This window comes from Stegodyphus dumicola, chromosome 10 (genome assembly GCF_044657685.1).
Source record: "Stegodyphus dumicola isolate Sdum_Otavi_A_Nest chromosome 10, ASM4465768v1".
Taxonomy (NCBI): domain Eukaryota; kingdom Metazoa; phylum Arthropoda; class Arachnida; order Araneae; family Eresidae; genus Stegodyphus; species Stegodyphus dumicola.
Window position 1 is genome coordinate 41,671,317 of NC_140777.1, and position 25,539 is coordinate 41,696,855.

A 25,539-nucleotide genomic window follows, 5' to 3' on the forward strand; every position below is an offset into this window, starting at 1 on the left:
ATAGGTTATGCGCCCAAGTAATAGATGACCAGTGTGACTAAGTTATGGTAACCAGTTCCCTACGTAACCAGGAGCTCAGGTGTCCAGGTCTCTGTCTAAGTCCAATGAAAGAATATGCCTAAGCAGTAAGTTGAAAGTTGGTGGGTTTTTTTTTTTTAAGTGGAAAACAAGGTAACCCAAAATTTCTCTTCTTTCCTGAAACCATATGTATCTAGTGAACATGATGGACCCAAATACACAGCTTGAGAAACTGGATAACAGTAATTTTGAAGTATGGTGTTTACAAGTGAAAATGATTTTAATTCAGTCAGAACTTTGGGAAGTCGCAAGTGGGCAGTTAGTCAAGCCAGAAACATATGAAAGTATCTTAGCCGAAGTTGGCTAGCGAGTTTCAAAAGATCAAAAAGCTTTAACAATTATTGCTCTGAGCGTGAATTCATCTGAGGTAGAACATTAAAAAATGTCAAACCTCGTACGAAGCATGGTTGAAATTACATGAAATACATCTAAAGGCCCTGTTACTAAAGTTAGTCTCATGAAGCAACTTATCTCTAAAAAAATGAACGCGAATGAAAACATTCAGGAGTATTTAACTTCTTTCTTCGAAGTTGTAGATAAATTAGCTAAAATAGGATCTGAAATTCCCAAAGAATTTTTAACTGTTTTACTATTATAACCGAGGAATTTGAAAGTTTTATACTCGTGATAAATTGCCAGACTTAAACACGCTAAAAGTTAAGTTACTAGAAGAAGCCAAAAGTCACCAATTTAAAGCACAAAAAAACAGCCACGTGCAGAATGTGTTAGTTAATAAATAACGTGAAAACCTTAAAGTCTTATAATTGTAACAGAAAGCATCAGAATGCAGACGAAAAAAAAAAAATCCTAATCAAGAATCCCCTAAACCAAGTTGTTCTCTCACAATTGTGAATACAATGCGAGAAAACATGTGCAATGACAAAAGTACATTTACATCAATAACTGACATAAAAAGTGAAGTTCAATTAGTAAATAATTAGATTTTAGAGGTTAAAGGGAGAGGCAAAGTTGAAATTTATGCAAGTGTTCATTCAAGTTCACAACACCAAATACTTCATGATGTTATTATATGTTTACAACCTAAAAATGAACTTAATTTCAGTTAATGCAGCAACGCAACGTAAATGTACTGTTTACTAAAAATAACCATGCATGGCTTAAAGACAAAAATGAAAATGTAGTTTTATATGCAACAAAGCAAAATGGTCTATATGAAAGTCAACAGGATGTAATTGAGGTTTCAAATGTGTCAAAGGGCTACATAAATAACTGAAACAGTAAACTGAAATTATGGCATGAGAGATGTGGTCAGTTAAATCTAGCTGACTTAAAAAGAATGCATTTCCACAAGTTGTTATATGGTCTAAAAATTCCAAAATGTAATTGTCAAACTTTATTTTGTGAAACTTGTACTAAATGCAAACAAACAAGATTACTGTTCCCAAAGGAAACGTGCATAATAAACTATCACGTACTTGAACTTGTACACACCGATATATGTGGTCCTATGAATGTCACATCTTTAGGGAGTACAAAATACTTCATAACATTCATCGATGACAAATTGTGAAAAATTAGTGTGTACACCTTACACAAAAGGTCCGAAGCTCTTGAAGCATTTAAAAGGTTCAAATTTCAGGCAGAGTAGCAAACAGGGAAACAACTGAAAATTCTCCACAGCTATAATGAAAAAGAATTTAAAAGTCAAGAACTTAATCAATTCTTAGAAAAGCAGGGCATTAAATGACAATTTACAGTGGAGTATAGACCACAAGAGAACAGAATTGCAGAACGTGCCAATCGTACCCTAGTTGAAATAGCCAGATGTCTACTGTTCAAAGCAAAACTGCTTCAAGGATTGTAGGCAGAAATGGTGAATACAGCTGCCTACATTTGAAACAGATGTCCGACTAAAAACAGATCAAAAACGCCAGAAGAAATATGGTCTAAAAGAAAGCCTACAGTATCTCATTTCAGGATCATACAAAACAAAGCTTTTGCGTTAACAACTTCAAACAGGAAAAACAAATTTCTCCCAAAAAGTGAAGAATACATTCTTGTTGGATATTAGGAAGCGAAAGCATATCGTCTATGGAAGCCTGGAACTTCTGAAGTAACACAAAGTTGTGACATCAGATTTTTGAAACTGCTGGAATCTGAAACAGAAGCCAACCCGAAAACTTCAACTGAAGGCGAACAGGAATTCATAGAATTTGTTCCTGATGAAGAAAATTCTGAAATGCCAAATGAAGGGACAGCAGAAGCCAGAGAAAACATAATACATGATCATAATTCAGAAAGAGGCCTAAGTTCCTAAAAACGGGAAAACCAGGTAGACCAAGAAAAATCTATCAGCAAAAACAAGCTAATTTAGTAAATTCTGAAGTTTTTTGCAGATCCAGAAACTATAGAAGAAGCTTTATTTAGACCAGATGTAGATAACTGAAGAGCAGCTATGCAAGAAGAATACAGTTCGTTAATGAAAAACAATACGTGGGAATTAAACAATTTCCCAGAAAATAGAAAAGCCATTGGTTGCAAATGGGTATTCCGAATAAAGTGAAAAGCGGACGGCAGAGTCAATCAGTAGAAAAACAGACTCATCGCCAAAGGACGCTCGAAAAGTATGGAATAGATTATACAGAAAACTTTTCACCTGTAGTTCGCTACATCTCTGTACAAATGCCTTAGCTGGCGAATATGACCTGAAAATACATCAAATGGATGTCCAAGCAGCTATCTGAACAGAAAAATTGATGAAGAGATTTTTATGTCTCAACCAGAAGGTTTTGTAACTTTCGAAGGCAAAGTTTGCAAGCTGAAAAAAAGTCAATCTTTGAACTCAAGCAAGCAGGACAAATGTGAAATCTGAAATTAGATGAAACTTTGCATAAACTTAAATTCGAAAAGTTAACGTCAGATAATTGTATATATGTTCGAAAAGGAACAGATCACTTCACGTATCATAATCGCTATTTATGTAGATGATTTGATAATTCTAGCTAAAACAGAATCTTCCATGATACATATTAAGAAAATTCTCAGCCAAACCTTTCAAATGAGGAATTTGGGTAAAATAAAACAGCGTCTAGGAATTAACATCGAGCATAATGAACATGTATCAGTTAGCCAAACTCAATACATAAAAGAACTCTTGGCTAAATACGGTATACAAGAATGTAAACCTATATCAACACCGTTAGATCCCAACTTAAACTATGCAATTCATCAAACATTGGCAAAGAAAATGAAAGTGTAGACAATATTAAGTATCAATCATTAATTGGATCCTTAATTTACTTAGCTGTATCTACGCGACTTGATATTGCAATTTCTGTTAGTAAACTTAGTCAATTTAACAGTAACCTGAAATATTTCTACTGGAAGCAAAACATGTACAACAATACCTTAAATCTATGATAAACGTGAAGATAACTTATAGCAAAACAAATGAAAATCTTAAATGTTATGTAGACATGGATTGGGCCAAAAATATTCTTGACATGAAATCATTTAGTGGCTATAGTTTCATATTAGCAGGAAGCCCGATTCCTTGGAAATCACGCAAGCAAAGAATTGTAGCGCTATCAAAGCACTGAAGCAGAATGCATAGCATTAACTAACGCTTCAAAAGAAGCGATGTACTTGCATTTGCTATTAAGAGAGCTAGGTTTTTTGGAAAAAGTAACAGAAGCAACTGTATTGTACAATGACAATCAAAGTGCACAACATTTAGTGAAAAATCCAGTTCATCACTTTTGAACAAAACACATTGATACTCCATTTTACTACATAAGAGAAATATGTGACAATAAAGAAATTGACATTAAGTATGTGTCTATAACAGAAATGCCAGCCGATATTTTAAAGAAGAATCTTGACAAAGACAAACATAGGAAACGCATGAATGTATTAGAACTTAAAATTTAACTAATAAATGTCATTTTTTGTTTTATTCTCTTTTCCGCTCATCGAGGGAAAGTGTAAGAAACAGAAATTTGCATTTTTCCCATTCGCGATTGCACTGAGCAGAAAAGGTGAACTATATGGCTGCGCAGAAGAGGGTCCTCCTGACGGAGAAAGGCGAAGAGAGAAAGGGTAGTGTGTTTTCCCGTTTCTAATTGTGCTGAAGTTTGACCTCCGTGCTATGCCTGTCTGATGCTGTTTTCCAATGTAGCCAGCAGATGTGATTGTCTGAAGCGCAGTGCAGAAACATGAGGCAAGGAGTCCTAATAAGGAACAGCATAGTAGAGATAAGAATCTACATAAGCATCCTGGATTATCTTTCTACATCGCCATATACCTGCCTAAATGAATGCACTATTAAGCAGGATCTAGTCATATTGTACCAATCTAGTACATACACACATTATCCATCGTATAATTTCATTAATGTGTCATAGTCTGACACATAAGTTCATCTATGATGTTAAATATTAAGGATAGGAAGTCACTGATTAAATTTTATGTTAATTTTTCAACTTAGTGTATCAGGACTACTATTCCTTCTAATCTGTTTAGGGAACATGTAGGTGTCCTGAAAAGAACTGCGAGTCTACTGGAGAGTAAGTTCTGAAAATTGTAGAAAGAATAACAAAGATGAGAAGGGTTTAATTACCCTTTATGTTCCACACTTTACAGGTGCTCCCACACTTAGGGATGCAAAGACCGACCACTTACAATCTGAATGCAAGAAAATTAGAACTAGCTAACTAAATTTAACAGCTAACTTCAAATACTTTACACAGATGACTAACACTAAGGTTGGCTTTTCAGATTATTGTGTATGTAGAATGCAAACTGTGGAAAGCTACAATACGTCTTACTATAAAGAGGACTAAATCTCTGGCCTTAAAGGCAGACAGCGACTCACTGAAAGCACGCATGAAATAAAGTGGTAAGAAGGCTCACTCTCTCTCCTTCTAACTCTGTTCTTGGCGAAAAGCCACAACTTAAATACTTAAACGTTAGCATGCACAATTCGCATAAACAGATTAACGAGCTTATTCTAGCCAGAAGTAGAAAATAGGAGAGGACAGTAAAGTTTTAAAATAAAATAAATGTTAGTAAAACTTAAGGTCCTTATAAAAGCAGTTTACACTTCTGTAGCAGAGAGCCTCAGTTCTACACCCACCACTACACATAACTCTCAGGGTTCTTCAAAGAACACAAATCTTCAAACATAATACTAACGTATTGCACCGTTTATATTAGAAGTATGAGGGAATTCAAACAATATCCTATAAAAAATAAATTTCTCAATGAATCGGAAAAAAATATTCCTCCATAGTGTTTGTTAATTCACACTTAAAATGGCAATCATAAAAAATAGAAATGTCAGACGAACAAAGTTAATGAATCTTAAGGACAGCACAAACCCTACATAAAGATATTAGGATTTTCTCCAGCAAAATGGCTAGAAGTGATATAATTTTCACTAAACACCTGAGTTTCATAAAGATATATTTTTTATCATATTTGTCTTTGTTACATATGATCAAACTTTATCAAGACCTCCCCAAAAAAAAACTAACTGAAAATTTAAGAACAGTTAATATTAATTCTGAATTTCACACTTTTACATTGAATTTGACTCATCAAAATTCAAGAAACTAGAAGAAAAGCACGGCAGTGTAAAATTTTAAATTAGGCAAAAAAGATAAATTTAGTTTGGTGCAGAATTGGAATAGAACTCCATTGGTTTTAAAGACAATCAAACACAGGTCTCTCTTCAAGAGCAAAGAACTTTTGCTATTTTGCTCCTAAAGAAGAAGAGCTATTATACGATTGCCCTTAAAACCAATACAGTTTTTTTTTTTTTTTCTTCAAAATCCGCACTTAACACAGGTTGCTTTCATCTAATTTTAAAGTTCAAGTAATTAAAACTCTACTGTATGCTATTAATGCTTTATCATATCAGAGTTTATACATAAATATATTCTCTCAAAAATAATTATAGCTAAATAATTTTTTTTCAACATAAGAACAAACAACTATACAACCAACAAACAGTTTCATGGAAGTCACCAATTCTACCACATTACAAAGATTAATTAGACAATATTAATAAATTTCAATATAAAGGACATTGGTTCTAAGATTAAGAAATAATATAAAGAACATTGGTTCATAAGATTAAGAAATAATATAAAGGACATTGGTTCATAAGATTAAGAAATATACTCACAGCATCTTTTACAATTTTCGATATAGCAGAAACAGGTAAGTTGAAGTCTTCAGGCTTTTGAGCCATGACACACAGAGCTACAATATTTTTAATAGAATTATCAGAAACATAACCCAAAATAACAAAACCTGAAAATACAACTAAAAAATTTTTTTAAAAAAATTAATTTATGCATGTGTAATCTTAAAAAGGCTGATCTTTGGAATATGGTAACAAGTAGTTTGGCGACATTTTGGAGGCGATAAAGGTTACTACCTAAGACTTTGGGAATAATGTGAGAAGTACTCAGTTCCGATTACGCATTATTTTGTGTGAGGGAAATGAGAGATCATGAGATATGTCATGTGACATTAATGGACGAATCACTGTTCTTTAATCGGAAAATTTGTAAAAATATCTGCTGTACAGCATCAGTTTCATTCTATGTTCGGTGAAACAGTGTTGTTTAATATTTGGATCCCATGGCCCTATATAAAGTAAATCCGAAATTTTTATTGTGTTTATGTGTAATTGAAAAGAATTGCTTAATTGCGGATAAGTATGAATGTCCAACATGTGGATATGAAATGAGATTGTGTAAAAGGAAGGATATTACAGATAAGTTTGAATGGTGGTGCAAGAAATCTGGTGAAAATGGACATTTTGTGATCCGCCATGCACTCAAGATTCTGTAGAAGATTAGGTAAGTTAGTATTTTTAGTTATTTGAGGATATTATTTTTATGCATTGTTCTAAATGTAAGGAGTAAATAAATTAATATGGTATTATTGGAAAATTGTTATTAGCAATGATTTAGTTTAAAGTAATTAAGATTGTAAGCTAATTTTTATTAATTTAATGTATGTGCTTATATATATTTTAAGTAGTGTTTTTTAATTTAATTATATTTTAATTTAATGATCGTGATTTTAAGAGTTATATGTTTGTAGTATTTTGGAATACGTTTGAGTAGAAGTAAATGTGCATGGAAAAAATTAAGTATTTGGAACCATTTTTATTGTTTGCGTTAGAAATTGGTAGATGAGGTTTATAATAGATAATTTAGAGGGAAAAGTTTTTGGATATTTTATTTATTTTATACGTGCAAATGTTCATCCTTGGAAAGGGTATATACTTTTTCACGATCAGGTAATTTCATATATGTCCTTTTTACCGAATTTAAAGATTTACAAAATTTTCATGCATTTTCGTGAAATTTTTCTAATTTATGAGAAAAAAGCAGTGTACATGGATATAGTGAAGAGTGTGCACAATGCCATTTTTGTGCAATTCTGGGATGTTTTTTTAAGTAAAAATCAGTCGACGTGTATATGGTTTAATTATATTTTAATTAAATGATAGTTATTTTGTGAATTATATGTTTGTAGCAATTTGGTATACGTTTCAGTGGAAGTAAACATGCATGGAAATAATTTAAATATTTGACACTAAGTATTTGTAACCATTTTTAATGTTTTGTTTTGAATTTGTTGGTGACGTTTATAATAGATAATTTAGAGGTCAAAGTTTTTGGATATTTTATTTATATTTATACGTGGAAATGTTCATCCTTGGATAGGGTATATAATTTTTCGCGATCAGGTAATTTCATATATGTGCTTTTTACCGAGTTTAAAGATTCACAAAATTTTCCTGCATTTTCGTGTAAATTTTTGTAATTTATGAGAAAATAGCAGTTTAGATGGATAAAGTCAAGAGTGTGCGCAATGCCATTTTTGTGCAATTCTGGGATGCTTTTTTAAGTAAAAATAAGTCGACGTGTACATGGTTACTGTGTATGTGCGATTTTGAAAAACGCGGCAAAGAGTTTGCACTTTTTCCCAATTTTGCAGTTAATATTTGTCATGATTAAGCAGTTTTGTTCCATAAAATTTCTAGCATAAGTGTAATTCGGTTAGTAGATTATTGGAAAAAGTGTTGAGTAAATAAAAAGAAAAGAAACATGTCTTTACTTCGTGAAGACAAAATGGCGGCGAAAAAAAAACAGAGGGTTGCTGTAGCAGAGTTGGTCGCCAAATTTTTGCCAAAAAATCGCCAAGTTACCATAATCCAAAGATCAACCCTTAAAAACATATAAGAAATTTTTGGTATTTTCTGATAACCACACATTCACCGAAAACGTGTAAAAAATATTCTTCAAGACATGTGCATAGCATATCTCCAGATACTTTACAGTTCTCTGGGTGAGTGAGTGAGTGAGTGATTATGGCGCAAAAACCAGAGATGATTATGACGCGCCAAACAAAAGATGAGATGATTACAATTGATGACATTAAAGTTCAATAAATAAAAACAAATAGATAAATGTACCAAATCCAGAGGATAAAGTCATATAAACACAAGTTAAAAGCACATATTAAAATTCAAGACACAGTCTTCAAAACAAATTACATTTGGTAAAAAAGCCAATCTCTTTTAAATAATAAAATAAATTAGAATTGACCTCTCTTCCGATTAAACGGTCGAGAGGTAAGTCACAGCTATTAAAATATTTCTGGCGAAGATTATTAAAACATGGACACTCAATTAAAATATGACGAACAGATAAACAAACAGGCTCATTTTCAGCTTTGAGAAGATAGTTATGTGTGACTCTAGTGTGACCAATTCTGAGGCGAGTCAAAAGAACGTCCTCCTTACGATTTCCAACAAAATCCCAATGCTCAATTCTAGGCTTGACGTTTCTCAACTTGTTGTGATGCTGAACATCCCAAAATTGCTGCCATTTTTTTCGGACCTTTTCCTTGATGACACTGCAGATATCTCTAAAAGGGATAAGGCGACTGGACAGTTCAACAGCAGATTTGGCTGCGATATCTGCAAGCTCATTTCCCTTTATTCCAGCATGTCCAGGAACCCAGCAGTACAGGACTTCATAACCTCGAATCGTTAAATTTATATGAATTTTGAGAACATCCACTACCACAGGATTCTGAGTGTTGGGAAAAGCTTCCAAGGATTTAAGAGCACTATACGAGTCTGTGTAAACTATGAACTTTTTGTGGCAGAGCTTTGAGATGTACAAAAGACCATAATATATTGCAGTTAGTTCAGATGTTAGGACTGAGAAAGCATGGTGCAGGCATCTGCCCTCTATGTAATTTTCAAATACAAAAGCCATCCCTACATGATCATTTGACTTTGATCCATCTGTGTATATTGGATAATAACTGCTATATTTGTGCCTGTGCTCAGGAAAGAGTTGTCTGTAAACGATCTCATTAGTGCTCGCCTTCACGTGATGTTTGAAAACATCAAGAAGCTGAATCCGTGAATTTTCCCAAGGTGGGATTTCAAAGTTCTGTACTGCTTGGGGGCGCATATCAGAGAGGGAATGTTCCTCAATGATAGGGCGAAGTCTTAAAGGAAAGGTAGGAACACAGGATGGACGTGTTTCAAATAAAGTGTTACACTCATTATCAAGTAAGCACAGCTTATTGGGATGTTCAGGTTGGGATAAGATATTAAAATATTGTAAAAGGGACAATTGCTCACGCCTCAGATAAAGTGATGGTTCGTTAGAGTCAACGTATAGGCTCTGTACAGGAGAAGTCCTGAAAGCTCCTGAACAAATCCGCAAACCTTGATGGTGAACAGGATCCAGTTTTAACAAAACAGATGAGCGAGCGGATCCATAAACCACTGAGCCATAGTCCAGTCTAGAGCGGATAAGCGCTCTGTAAATGCGAAGCATGGAGCAACGCTCTGCACCCCAGGAGGTGTTCGCCAACACTTTTAAAATATTTAGTGTTTTTAGACACTTCTTTCTCAGGTTTAAAACATGAGAAAGGAAAGTCAATTTCTGGTCGAACGTCACTCCTAAAAATTTCACTTCAGGCGCAACTGGAATAATTGTATCATTTAGATATAACTCAGGTTCAGGATGGAGACCTCGCTTCCTACAAAAGTGCACGCACACAGTTTTCTGTTTCGAAAAGGTAAATCCCTGTTTTTCTGACCATTCTTGGATCTTATTCAGAGCCATCTGCAATTGCCTCTCTATGTATCTCATGTCTGCTCCTCGACAGCTAATCTGTAAATCATCTACATATAGTGATCCCAAGATGGTAGGAGGAAGTTCTTTTAATACAGAATTTATTTTTAAACTGAACAGCGTTACACTAAGCACACAGCCTTGAGGCACACCCTCTTCCTGTTAGAAAACATCCGAAAAAACAGAGCCAATCCTTACTTGAAAAGTTCTACTGTTCAAGAAATTTTGAATGAAAATTGGTAGGTTGCCGCGCAAGCCACTCTTGTGAAGATCCCGGAGTATACCGTATCTCCATGCCTTATCATAAGCTTTTTCAATGTCGAAGAATATCGAGACAAGGTGGCTTCTTTTTACAAATGCTTTTCGAATAGATGTCTCTAAGAGGAGCATGTTATCTACAGTTGTTCTTCCCTTTCGAAAACCGCTCTGATAAGGCGATATAATATCATTCTTTTCCAAGAAGTAGACTAGGCGGCTGTTTACCATCTTTTCAAACAGTTTGCAGAGGCAACTCGTAAGGGCAATTGGTCGATAGTTGGAGGGATTCCTTGGATCTTTCCCTTGCTTAGCAATGGGAATGACAACAGCTCTCCTCCATGCACTGGGGAAAATACGCTCCTTCCACACTATTGTAAAGAGTGAGAAGGGCAGTCAGTGACTTATAGGACAGATGCTTTAGCATTTCGTAATTTATGCCATCAAAACCCGGAGAAGACGTATGTGTCTGCAATAAAGCTCTCTTTAATTCCAGCATAGTAAATGCTCTATTGTAAGGCTCAAATTTGGTAGAGTTGAATGCGATGGGACTTATTTCAGAGTGCTGCTTGATAGAGAGAAATGCAGGTGAATAGTTTCTGCTGGAAGAAACGGCAGCAAATATCTCACCAATAGTATTTGCAATTTCTTCTATGGAGCTAATCACTCGCCCATCTTTTTCCAAAAAGGAAAGTGAGTGGTCTTTATATATGCCGCATGCTTTTCGAACTCTTTCCCAAACCCGCTTACTAGGCGTGGAGGATGTTATTGACGACACATATGAAATCCAAGAATTCCTTTGGCTCTGCCTTCTTACTTTGCGTGCATTTCCTTTGGCTCTGCCTTCTTACTTTGCGTGCATTTGCTTTGGCTCTTTTAAAGGCTATGAGGTTTCGCAGAGTAGGATATCTACGAAAAAAACCCCATGCTTTTTTCTGTTTTTTCAGTGCTTCATGACAGTCGCGATTCCACCACGGTTTCGAATATTTTAGTATTTTTCCTGATGTTCTAGGAATCGAAAGCATAGCTGCCTGAATAATAGTATTAGTAAAAGCTTCCACAGCGTCATCCATATGCACATCTTCTACCATTTCCTCTGTCAGCTCTGCGGAGGAAGAGAAGAGTTCCCAGTCTGCCCTATCGAGTATGAATCGAGGTGATCTCGACATGGGGTTTGCTCCTCTTCGTGAAAGAGATATAAAAATGGGATAGTGATCGCTGTTGTAAAGATCATTTCCCACACTAAACGTGCAAAATGGCAGCAGAGATGGTGAACAGATGGCAAGGTCGAGAGTATGGAATGTCCTTGAAGGCTCGTGGAAGTAAGTATTCTGCCCATTATTCAGGAGACAAAGGCTATGATCTTCGATCATCTGCTCAATTTGTCTTCCACGGCAATTTGTATCTTTACTACCCCAGAGCGGACTATGGCCGTTAAAATCTCCTATTATTATGAAAGGCTCAGGCAGCTGCTCTAAAAGATCATTTAAATCTTGCTGATCAATGTGCTCATTAGGAGGCAAATAAAGAGAAACGACTGAAACTACAATATGAAAGTTTACTTGTACAGCGACAACTTGGAGAGAAGTCGTCAAAGGAAAGGAACTTGAGGGATAGTCCAGTGAGGTTAGGAGACATACACCTCCACTGGCACGCTCACCTGCAAGGTTATCCTTCCTGACGAGAGAAAATCTCTGAAGTTTTGCATGTTAATCTGGTTTCAGATTCGTCTCTTGTATTGCGAAGCACACAGGATGATAAGTATTGATCATAGCTTTGATGTCAAGGAAATTTCGGTGGAAACCGCGACAGTTCCATGAGACAAGGGTGGCCATTATGATTGATGTTTGTCCTTCCTGTGTTTCTTTTTAGTTTTGCGCGGGAGCAGATGTTCAGGAATTTCCAATCCATCCTCCACTTCCATACTGTCTGAATCTGCGGATTCAGAGATCGTTTCATTTACAGAACTATTGCTGGGACTTCTATTTTTGTTAATTGGTTTTGGAGGGATATGTTTTGGTGTGCTTTGAATAACTATTTCTTTATTTTGTACGACATGTGTTGCATTTTCCTTTTTCTTGTTTGCAGATTGTTGGGTTTTATTTGGTGGAGTCTGTGTACTTATGGAAGTTTGAGTGGCTATAGTGCATGTTGATTTAACGGCGCCGGCATATGATTTGTTTGACTGAGGCTGTGTGCTTTGAACTTGTCTTCTGGCTTCGGCATAGGAAATGTTTCTAGAAACATTTATGGTCTGAACTTCCTTTTCTAATTTCCATTTTGGACAGGAACGGGAAAATGCAGGATGGTTGCCCTTGCAATTAATACACAGTGCTGCAGTGGTGCAATTTTCGCTATCGTGGCCAACCGACGAGCATCGAGCGCACGTCAGGGTCCCACGACAGGACATCTTGGAATGGCCAAAACGCTGGCACTGGAAGGATCGCATGGGATTTGGAATATATGGCCTTACGGGGCAATTTAGATATCCAGCCTTAATATTTTTCGGCAGATCAGGCGATTTGAAGGTCAGGATCACGTGCTTTGTGTCAATCAACTGACCTTCCTTACGCATCTTGATCTGCCTAGCACCCCAGACTTTTTGGTCGGCTAACTCGGAAACGAACTCTTCTGAAACACACAGAAGGTCGATTTCCGAGATCACACCTCTACAAAAATTCAGAGATTTATGCGCTGAGACAGTTATAGCTATATTTCCAAGTTTCGTTTGTGACAAAAGGGAAGCAGATTGGGTTGGCGAGACAGTATCTATAAGCAGGTCTCCAGAACGGAGATGCTTTATGTTCTTTGGTTCACCTACGCAAGAATGGATATATTTGTTTATCAGAAAAGGAGACATCTTTTTAAATTCTTCAGAGGCACTGGAAACAACAACAAAGCGAGGACATTTAGAAGTTACTTTGGCATTTGCATCGGTACGAATTTTCTTGCTCACTGATTTGTCTATGATTTCAATGTCTTGATTGGTGTCATTTGACTCAGGTTTTTTTAAAAGGAAAAGGGAAGCCATGATAGAAAATATAAGATTCAGGTCCGACGGCCCCGCCCACCACGGAGCCCAACAAGGGAACACAGATTCCTGTGTTAGGGCTAGCCGGACCTATAAGCAAACTGAAGCCCCACAGTTGGCTTTCCCGAAAGCAGGTACTCCCGAGAGCTTGACCCCAAGCCACTGATACAAGGACTAGTGACCAGCCGATTGACACCCGTGAGGACGACTAAGGTGCCTCCCGTTTAGCTGAAGCAGAGGCCAAAGTAGTGTGTTGGGGAGAGTACCTCGCCCCTCAACTACCAGGACCCTCCTTTCCAGCGACACGCGTCTCCACGCACGGCAAACACGTGGGCAGTTTTCTCGCCACTCGAAAACTAGAAACAAGATCTGTTCCAGCCTCTCGTGATGAGCCCCAAACTCCGTAGAAAGAAACCACAAGGGAGAAGGGAAGGGAAAAAGTTCCAGCCAAGAGGAGAGGAGACGGAAAAGAGGATAGATCACTGGGGCTCCAGGATCGTGACACCCGTCTCATCAAGAAGATGATCCCCTGAAGGGCTAGGGTACCTCGAGACTGCCACACCCGTACTCACAAAAGTGAGCCCCCTGCGGGCTTACAGTTCTCTGGACTTTTTTCTAATGTGATTCTAAATAATTCCTACGGGAATTTCAGCATTTAAGTATAGTAGTGAACCACACATCGCAGTTTTCATCATCTCTGCCTAAAACTCACAGTTAACTTTCACTATACATTGTGGCTCAACTAAAGGCGGTACAACTCTGATACACGCCTTAATTTCACCAAATGTGGTGATATGTGTTCTGTGCTGGTTTTTGGTGCGATTGCGTGTTGTATGGCAACCCTGTTGACTTTGAAAAATCTTTCGCTGGAGTTCGTTGGTTAGCGTCATGCTTTGCGTCTAAGAAGCTAGGGGAGAAAGATAAAATGGTGGAAGTTGTTGAATTGAAGTTCGGCAAAAGGAAATATCGTTGTGGCCATCCTGTTTAGGGGCAAAGGGTATTTGGAGGTGTGGAAAGAGGGTCTGGGAGATTATTTTTAGTGGCTGTGCATGATAGAAGTAGGGATTTGTGATTATTTGTTATTTTGGTTGATCTTTAGATTATGGTAACTTGGCGATTTTTTGGCGACCAACTTTCCTACAGCAACCCTCTATTTTTTTTTTCCCGCCACCATTTTGTCTTCACGAAGTAAAGACATGTTTCTTTTCTTTTTATCTACTGAACACTTCTTCCAACAATCTACTAGCCGAATTACACTTATGCTAGAAATTTTATCTAACAAAACTGCTTAATCATGACAAATATTCACTGCAAAATTGGGAAAAAGTGCACAATACCATACTCCTCACGCGTTTTTCAAAATAACACATACACATAAACCATGTACACGTCGACTTATTTTTACTTAAAAAAACATCCCAGAATTACCCAAAAATGGCATTGCGCACACTCTTCACTATATCCATGTACACTGCTTTTTTCTCATAAATTAGAAAAATTTCACGAAAATGCATGACAATTTTCTGAATCTTTAAACCCGTTAAAAAGAACATATATGAAATTACCCGATCGCGAAAAAGTATATACCCTTTCCAAATATGAACATTTCCACATATAAAATAAATAAAATATCCAAAAACTTTTACCTCTAAATCATCTATTATATTATAAACGTCACCAACGAATTCATACCGCAAGCATTACAAATACTTAGTGTCAAATATTTAAATTATTTCCATGCACGTTTACTTCAACTAAAACGTATACCAAATTCCTACAAACATAAAATTCAAAAAATAACTATCATTTAATTAAAATATCAATAAACCATGTAAACGTCGACCTATTTTTACTTAAAAAAAAATCCCAGAATTGCACAAAAATGGCATTGCGCACACTCTTCACCATATCCATGTACACTGCTTTTTTCTCATAAATTAGAAAAATTTCACGAAAATGCAAGACAATTTTCGGAATCTTTAAACCCGTTAAAAAGAACATATATGAAATTACCTAATAACGAAAAAGTATGTACCCTTTCCAAATATGAACATTTCCACGTATAAAATAAATAAAATATCCAAACACTTTTACCTTTAAATTATCTATTATATTATAAACGTCACCAGCGAATTCATACCGCAAAAATTACAAATACTTAGTGTCAAATATTTAAATTATTTCCATGCACCTTTACTTCAACTAAAACGTATACCAAATTCCTACAAACATAAAATTCACAAAATAACTATCATTTAATTAAAATATAATTAAATTAAAAAACACTACTTAAAATATAAATAAGCACATACATTAAATTAATAAAAATTAGCTTACAATCCTAATTACTTTAAACTAAATCATTTCTAATAACAATTTTCCCAATGATACCAAATTACTTTACTTCCACCTTACATTTAGAACAATGCATAAAAATAATATCCTCAAATAATTAAAAATACTAACTTATCTAATCTTCTTCAGAATCTTGCTTACATGGTGGATACACTTTTATTATGGATTCAATAAAATTATTGAACGATTTTTTCTGCGAATTTTTCCTCCACACTTCCTCCGCTAAATAAAAAGCAAAATTCTCTTTATCACATCTAGAATTCACTTTAGACAGCGCCATAAAATCCCAAAATTATTCAACCCTACTTCACACAACACACAATGAAGCTTAATACAAAATAATATACAGCCACAGATATTTTTCCAAATTACCCCCTTTTCTGACTAAAGAACCGTAATTCGTCCATTAATATCACCTGACATATCCCATGATCTCTCATTTTCCACACACAAAATAATGCGTAATCGGAACTGAGTACTGCTCACATTACATTATTACCAAAGTCCCAGGTAGTAAGTAACCTTTATCGCCTCCAAAATGTCGCCAAACTACCAGTTACCATATTCTAAAGATCAGCCATTATTTATTTGTGAACCATAGTATGAATTTTCTGGATAGTGTGTCTGGCTGTCATATAAATACGATAGTGATTACGTGGCGGCATGTTAAAAGTGGTATTTCTTCTGTTTGAAAAAGCATTAATTAATGGTAAGTGCATTTTATTTTATTCTCGTTCTTATTTTGTAGAATGTTATGTTCATTGTTTTTTTAGTATGAATTTATGTCGTTATTGTTGCTTTTTTTTTTTTTTTTTTAATTGTTTGAAATTTATTTTAGTTATTTTGTTGATTAGTGCGTACTGTTCTAAATTGTGCAATATGTATATTTTTTTTAAAGTTGAAACAGAACACAGTATACATGGTATTCTTTGAAATTTATTATTGTTATATTAATTTATTAAAGTGAGGTGAGCGTAGTTCGTAGATGTTTTTTTAAGTTGAAACAGGACACTGTGTACATGGTATTCTTTGAAATTTATTGTTATGTTAATTTATTAAAGTGAGGTGTGCGTAGTTCGTAGGTTGCCTAAATTGTGCAATTCATAGATGTTTTTTTAAGTTTAAACAGGATGCTGTGTACATAGTATTCTTTGAAATTTATTGTTGTTATGTTAATTTATTAAAGCGAGGTGAGCGTAGTTCGTAGATCCGTTCGTTGCCTAGATTGTGCCATTCGTAGATTTTTTTTTTATGTTAAAACATATCACTGTGTACATGGACTCTTGTCAAATAATTTTGGTTAGAAACTTTACGGATTTGCTATCTAAATTTTTTGTTTTTGTTTCGGATTTTTAGCTTAAATTGTGTGTTCAAAATGTGGTTTTTGCTTTAGCGAAAACTGTGTTTTTGAAGACATTTTAAGCTTAAAGTTCGAAATGTAGACAAAAAATTTAGATAGCAATATGGCAGCATGGATTTTCTCGCCAAAAAGTTTGGCGACTTGAGGGTGCATATCAGAGTAGTTCCCTAAAGGCATAATATGACCTTTTTTTTAAAAAAAATTTATTTAGTTTACTCATGCTGTTTCACTGTGGGTGAAATTTAGTCATTGATTTATAACCTACTTGCTTATAAGCTATTGAGCTATTCCTTACAAGCTATCTTTTATAATACACAAAGGAAAAAAAATTCTAAAAATTGCTAGAAATTAGATTCTGTGATATTTCTAGATTACAAAAGCATTTGCTTGATTGAAGACAAACTGTTGATGCAACTTTCTGTTGAATAATTTCAACAAAAATAAATATTACATACTCTTAGTCAGTACAAGAGAAAGTTATTTTAAAACATAACAGATTTTGCTTATTTTACACAAATCTCTGTACACTTCGAACATTTTGAAATCGAAGAAGTGATGGGGGATGGTTCACAAAGTGGCAAATAAATAAAATTATATGAATTAATTTTGAAAGAAAGTCAGCGTTTCGTTAAATAACCGCAAAATCATTTTTGAAAAGAAATAAAGAAAGAAATAAAACTAAATAAAACGAGAATTAGAACTTACTGTAAACGAGTAAAACAAAATTAGCGTAGTTTGAAAATTACGTAAATTCAATTAATTTTTCTGTGAACAGAAGATTTCCAGAAAACGGAAACAGACAGACAGACAAAGTAGACATATGTCTTGTTTTGCACCCGCTAAGTCTTTCTGCACCGATGGGCGAAAAATCAAGCTTAGCTGCGAAGGAAAGTTATATAGAAAGGGGACAATTTCGGTTTCCAGAGAAGAGTAAAAAGAACTTCGTATTTTTTTATACGAGTTCAAAAGGCTTGGAAGAAAAATTGGGACAAAATAAATAGCCCGTAGTAGTTAAGAGGAGAAAGGAAAAAAAATTTTTAAAAAAATGGGCCTCGAGAGGAAAAGGAAGAGAAGTAGAAAATAATCTTAATATGTTATAGCGTCTATTGGTGCGTGTGTGTGTGTATGGATGTGTCAAAAACTGGGGGGGAAAACTCATCTGATTAGGAATGTAACGTGAAGTAAATAAAATTAACTTCAATTTGGAATATATAGGTACACTAGCATAATTTTGTAAATGAGCATATAAAGGAGATTTAGTTTGTAACTTATAAGGTATATAATATATCATATAATTTTGAGCAAAATTGGAAAGACAACGCATGCTAATATAAATAAAACCTTACCGGTAAATACGTATACAAACTGTTTTTCATTTTGAGATCACCGGTCGTTACCTCGGGGTTTTCCGACGCTTCGCATTTATCTTTTTTTACTGCTTTTTTCGGATGTAAAGGATTTTAGGATTTAAACAACGAGAAACTGTAAGCATACATATATCAGAGAAACATTAAAACATGCTTTATATTACTTATTTAAATGTTTTTATAAGTTTAATTCAAACGCCGTATTAACAAAAGGTAATTTAAATTTCTGTCATACAATTTCGCGTTAAGCTACAATTATATTGGACGCCCTAGAGAAAAATTATTAAATATAAATATATTTTTATTTCGTGAGAGTAAAATAATTATAAAATTAGCATTCCTCTTAAATAAATTGATTTGTCAATAATTAATTACCAAGGTGCACACAGAGCCCTCTTGTGGGTGACCACAGAGCGAAAGCAAGGCAGCGCTAATTCCTCTCATAAATATTTTTATTTTTGCAATTACTATTGTTCTTACAGTATTAGAAAAACTTCAACATCGGTAAGAATTTCATCTTAAAAATTTTTATCTAAATCCACTCTGTAACTTTATCGATATAGTTTGTCACTATCATCAGCTTATTATTAAGATTTGTCCTTTCAAATGAAATAACAGCTTCCAATTTGATTTGCAGGTGAAATCTCATTTGAGTTTGGTCTGGGTGAAACCAGGAGGTTAGAGAACATTCCTTTGAAATATAGTTTCCTTTTAATCAGGTAAGAAAAATTCTGTAAAGTAAATTACGTTCTGTATTGTACTAAACCTTGCATATTGCGCAGAATGTGGCTTGTAGTGGTTTTATGTTGATATAACCGTTAAGAAGGAAAATATTTGTATAATCATGTTCAGCAAAATTATATTGAATCTTAATGCTTGTTATAATTTTACTTTTATATATAATTCTATGCTACATATATAACAATGCTGGCAGTAAATTCTGTTGTGACAATTTAACTTCGAAGTGCCAAAAATATTATGTGTGATACGATACACTTTTTGAATGCTAATATAATCGTAAAAAAAAGGGAAATAATTGCGTAATGTTAAAAAAAGCGAGACTGATATTGAGCTAATCTTAATGCTTGATTATTATTATGTTATGATTCGAAATTTCATTTTTATAGATTATTTATATTCTGTGTTACACATATAGCAATTGTCGCTGTTCCTTTTTAATAATTGAACTTCGAAGTAGCACGTGTTTTGCGATACAGTTTTAGAATTTCAGTGTTAGAGATGATTTTTAAAATAGAATTCTTATCCTAAAATAAATAATTCTACTTTAAATTTAATGCAGTTTTTTTTTTTTTTTTTTTTTTTTTTTTTGTTCCCCCTTTTTTATTTAGCAGCACAACATTTTGAATCAAACATTATTTGTTTTTGAAAAGTAGTTTGCATTTAGAATGACTAGTTAAATGTATGAATATTCGTGAGTACAGGATAAGCAACTTTAGACAAAATTCAGCTGTAGATTTAATGTTAACATTAAGGAGTGACCACATTTCATGAAAATTTGATGTAAGTCATACTTTTTCAGCAGAGATTTATATCAAATTCTCTAAAAGTGCATTGAGCATTCAGGATAAATTCCAATCTAAATTCTCTATAATTTTTCAAGTCTTGGTATTGATTAAAATGTTTGAAAAGTTATGCATTTTTAATTTGAATATTAGAGATTTTACGGAGGGACATTTGTGCTGATGAATTATATTTTATATTTTAATATTTTGCATGAAATTGGGAATTGATTAAATTTATACCTACAACATTTTAAAATTTTGAACTGATAGCTTTTCTTCTTTGAAATAATATTTGATAGAATTAAACTAAGCAACATAGAACAGAGTGAGAAATAGTTATTAGATTTACAGTTATTTAAAAAAAAAAAAAAAAAATGAGTTAAAGTGCAGAATCTCCCACTTATTTGTTTGGTGCTTTTTACAAAAGTAAGAATTGGATTTTTGTCAATTTTCTTTGACTTTTTAAGTGAAAATAGGTCGATGTGTACATGGATAAAGGGAGTGCACAATGCCATTTTTGTGCAATTCTGGGATGTTTTTTTAAGGGAAAATAGGTCAATGTGTACATGGATACTGAGTATGTGCAATTCTTACAATCGCGCCAAGCAGTGGGCAATTCTGCTCTTTTTCCTAAAAATGTTTGAAATTTTGGCATTTGTGTATCTGTCAGGAGCAAATCATAAACTAGAAATATGGCCCCGATAACCAATGTTAGTGAAATATTAAAAGTCAGTTGGAACAAAAGTAACATTACCTAAATAATTAAATTTATTATAAATTGTAAACAAGTTAACATTAGGTACTTTGTTAGCATTTTTGTTTATTAAGCATAACTGTGATCAGTAATTTCCTCAAGGAAATGTAAGGACTCTTACATAGTATCAGATTGGTACATATTGTCATATTTATGAGAATGTATGAACTATTACCTAATGATTTTCCACTAATTATTGTGTACTTGCACTGCTGAAAGAATCTCCAGTATTATTTTAGCTTTCCTCATAAAAATGACTTAACTATAATTTACATTTTGTTTGGTGGAGGGAAGTGATTAAAATTTGAAATTTGTTGTAACTATAGGAATATGCTGTGCATTGTTAAAAACATGGAATTATTCTCAGGGAAAAGTGCAGAAATGGCCATAACACAGTACTTTACCTGAAAAAGTTACATTTATCATCATTTTTCCCTCTTAAAATCATAGTTACATTCTTTTTGAATATTTAAATATATAATTATAAGGAGTTATCTTCTTCTTACGTGCATGCTCTTGTTATATATCCATATTAAATATGTAACCATCTTAAAATCCATGATTTAAATCCTAGCGAGGACATCTATTATTTTTTTTTTTTTTTTTTTTTTTTTTTTTTTTTTATTTCTTTCTCTGATAACCTAATAGCTCTGTGGTGGCATCTGAACTAAAAAAGAAAATTTATTTATCACCAGGATTTGATCATTCCTCTCTTCCTACTCATCCTTTAAGATCAGAGAGTATAAGTAATTATTATACAAACTCTCGTGGGAGCATATCGAGCTGGCAGTCAGATCTGTAGCTCGAATCTTGGTAAGGACATTTGTGATTTTTCGTGGATCTTATTCTGAAAAACCCAATAGCTGTACAAAGTATTACAAAAATGGGTACTTTTCTGTTTGGCCAGCGCAAATTTTGCTAAGCAGACTTTATTGGTGACAACATACAGTACACACATAAAAAATGTTAACAAATATTAGTTAGAATTTTTTATTTTGAAAGCATAAACATTTTAATATTTAAAATTTTGTAAAAAGGTAATAAATAAAGACGATAAATTTGTAAAAAGACATTAAGAATTTGCTTTCATGGTTCAACATCCTGATTTGCCGGTTCATATCACGTGACCCCAAGTGATCTCATTTCACTTAAACTACGCTACAAAAATCTAATTCTCTCAATAATTATCTACGTTATTTTCTCACTTTGGAATACAAGTTTAAATTCAAGAATTATTTCAATTTGTACAAATAGCTTACTCAGAAATTATGTAAAACCGCAGTGCTTGACTTTGCCTGTTCTATATTTTCGGGTGAGCGGTGTGATTGCATCCTAATTGGCTTAATTATCATGAAAGGCCTTAGGGCATAAAATTGAATTATCTGGTAAAAATTCTATGTAAATGGTATGTCAGTATTGAAAGAAACAATCTGATAAGAAATGGCTGCGATTTGTTTTAAAAATGTGGGGTAAAAGGTTACCAGCGAGGATATTTCCTTTGGCATCAGCTGTACCATTATTGGCAACTTTATCGCCTGCACCGGTAAAACGAAAAAGTCCCCAAAAATGTTCTCGTATAATATACAGTGTAGCTAAATAATGTCTCCACATATAGAAAAAATACTGACTTTATTTTAGTAGAACAAATTATGTATATTAACACATTCAAATTATAGAGTTGTTTAGGTGGTTAGTGATATTGCATGCATTCTTCAGCTATATGCATGTAAATTGTTTAATGATTTTGCTATATAAACCATTTTCAGGCTATTTTTTGGTTAAAGTAGATATACGGGTGCCCCTTGCATTATCGCTAAGTTGTTTCATTTATGGTAACCTGAGTAGTTGAATGTTATGGAAACCCTATTATGATGCAATTCCTTGCATGATTGTGGTCAATTTGAATCGTGGGAGATGATATGTAATGTGCACATCTGATTTTCGATAAGTATATTGTTATTTTGTGGTTTGCACGGTAAAATGGCTGAATGTGGTAAGATTAATTTGGAGTTCTGTACAATTTAGAATGAAAGGGAAAAAAACATTAATTGACTAGTGTGTAAATGAAGGTTTACTTAGTAGCCATTATTAAGTGTCCTGAACGGTTTTGGGATTATGGAGGATATTTTTTACTCTTGTTTTTGTGAATTTATGTGCCGACACCAGTATACAGATTCTAGTTAAGATAATTTTAAGTTTTTGGATGCTGTTAAGGAATTTTATTTGTTTTGAGGACTCGTAAATAAGGTAAGTGGATATTTCCTTTGTGTAGTGCTAAGATGAATTTCCTTTTTTATGTTATTTCATTGATTTAAAATGTAGTTTATTGAGATTATACATTTTTTGTTGGCTGATCCTTTGACCTTTTTAAGTGAATATAGATCCATGTGTACATGGACAAGGTCAAGGGAATGTGCAATGCCTAGTTTGTGCAATTCTCTGATGTTTTTTAAATGAAAATGGGTTGATGTGTACCTGGATAGGGAGTTTGTGCAATTCTTTGACTTGTTATTTTGGATTTATGTAACGGCGATTTTGGAAGTAAAAATCACTGCTACACAAGGCCAAAATGCAAGTCCAAGAATTGCACAAACTCAGTGTCCATGTACCACCAATTATCGCCAAGGAGCACCTTAAATATATTTTTACCTATTTTTTAAGTAATTTCTAATGGACTATAGGATTAAAACTATTTGTGCTTGGAAAACGATCAAATTCATATATTTGAGATAGTTCACTAATTTTGCAAAACAAGTTGATGCTCTCAAGGCTCCTATGCAACTTGTGCTGACCAGTAGCCAAGCAGTAGTCGCCAAACACTGGTAATTACGTCTGAGGTTCTTATCTTAGTGCACGGCTGATTTCATAGTTTTCCTTTTGTGTAACATGTATACAAGCCAGTTTCCATTATAAAGTCCTTCACAAAGGCATTCCTCACCTTAGGCAAATAACCGTTGAGTGCTATCTAGTAATCAAATTAATTAAACTAATCCTTAAGTCAGTTAATGTTGTAATAAATGTATTACTTTAATCGTGTGCAAATCATGAGTGCGTCTAAGTAGATAGATTGTCATGCAAAAGATACTGCAATTTTAAAATGACACTAGAACTAAAATTTGCGTATATACAAAAATTCATGTAATTTTGCCAAAACTGCTCAGGACAAGAAGCCAAGCAAAAATCAGTGCAATAATAATTTCATTAAATAACATGCATCAAATCAAATACAAAATTGATAACTAAATGCATGAATTTACAAATTTGTATGCAAGTAATACCATGGTCGTTGTATACTATTTACATTATATACATGGAGACTACGTGCTAGGGCCATAGTAAGGGGCTTTTAATGAATGATTTTAGGCTTAGAATTTTATGACGTATAGATCTGAACTACAGCATCATTCAGCCTGTTTAGGACTGTGTGATGATCGCCCTAGGGTGACTCTAGTTAAAGGAGAAAGTCCTTTCCCTCGAATTGGATTCCATAACGAATTGAATTGATTCCATAATGATTGAAAATGCAACACCAAAAAGGAGTGGTCAGAAATTTACTCAAATTTTAGAGTAGACGCATGTCACTGAGTTATGCGAATGATGTGAAATGCACAGCTCTCCAACACACGTGAAGTAAGGTATAAGGAAAGGAACGTGCAGAATGGGCAATATTCATGTCGTTATTTCTGCCAGACGAATTATTGAAGAAAGTTGGTTTTTGTCCCGGAGGATGCGTGTAATAAGAGAGAATGCCAGGCAGCCGTCAACGAAGGCACTTCTAGCAGATGGACGATTTTACAAGGGGTATGGTGATCGGACTGAGAAGGGCAGGTTGGTCCTTACGTCAAATCGCAACTGATACCCACATGGATGCGAGCACGGTGCATCGGCTATGGCGAACATGATTGAAACAAGGAAATGGGTGAAGAAGGAGGGGTGCAGGTGCAACCAGAGTAACGTCAGCATGTGTGGATCGACGCGTCCGCCGACAAGCTGTAGCGGTCCCGCAAGTCACTTGTACCGAGATTCTGCAGCATGTGCAAGATACCCTGGATGTTCCCGTGTCTGCCAGAACCATTTCCATCGATTGGTTGAACATGGCCTGCACTCACGACGTCCGTTAAGAAGATTGCCATTTACCCCACAGCATAGACGGCAACGTTTAGAATGGTGCCGGACTGGAGCGATGTGGATGACTGAATGGCAAAACATAGTGTTCTCAGATGAGTCACACTTCTGTTTATCCAGTGACAGTCGACTTGGAGACATCTAATCCGGCAGTAACTAGTAACTGTGGAACACTCCACCGCGCGACAGCGTGGCATAATGGTTTGGGGCGCTATTGCCTATGATTACAGGTCACCTCTAGTTCGTATTCAGGGCACTATGACGGCCCAACGATACTTGCATAATGTACTGCGGCCGGTGGTAGTCCCTTACCTTTAGGGGCTGCCTAATGTAATTTTTCAGCAGGATAACACCCGACCACACAGTGTTCGCATATGCCAACATGCCGTGCAAGGTATACAGATATTCCCTGGCCACCGTACTCTCCTGACCTGTCACCAATCGAACATGTGTGGGATGTGATTGGATGCCGTTTGCAGACTCTGCCCCTGCCTCGTTCAGAAGACGAACTGTGGCAAATGGTTGAAAGGGAATGGAAAGCCATCCCTC

The 25,539-nt window shown here is 34.7% G+C and overlaps 2 protein-coding genes across 2 annotated transcripts in view; one reads left to right on the forward strand and one right to left on the reverse strand.

The window, feature by feature from the left end:
- LOC118190787 (DNA polymerase epsilon subunit 3-like) overlaps positions 1–18,075 on the reverse strand; it is a 39,884-nt gene extending 21,809 nt beyond the window's left edge. The window contains exons 1-2 of the mRNA XM_035361562.2: positions 17,927–18,075; positions 6,227–6,303 (exon numbers count right to left, since the gene is read on the reverse strand). Coding sequence (XP_035217453.1) covers positions 6,227–6,292 — 66 coding nt within the window. The 5' untranslated portion in view covers positions 6,293–6,303; positions 17,927–18,075. The remainder of the gene's footprint in view (positions 1–6,226; positions 6,304–17,926) is intronic.
- Positions 18,076–18,962: 887 nt separating this feature from the next.
- LOC118190786 (casein kinase II subunit beta) overlaps positions 18,963–25,539 on the forward strand; it is a 52,592-nt gene continuing 46,015 nt past the window's right edge. The window contains exons 1-2 of the mRNA XM_035361560.2: positions 18,963–19,092; positions 19,226–19,307. The gene's annotated coding sequence lies outside the window, so the exon portion shown is untranslated. The remainder of the gene's footprint in view (positions 19,093–19,225; positions 19,308–25,539) is intronic.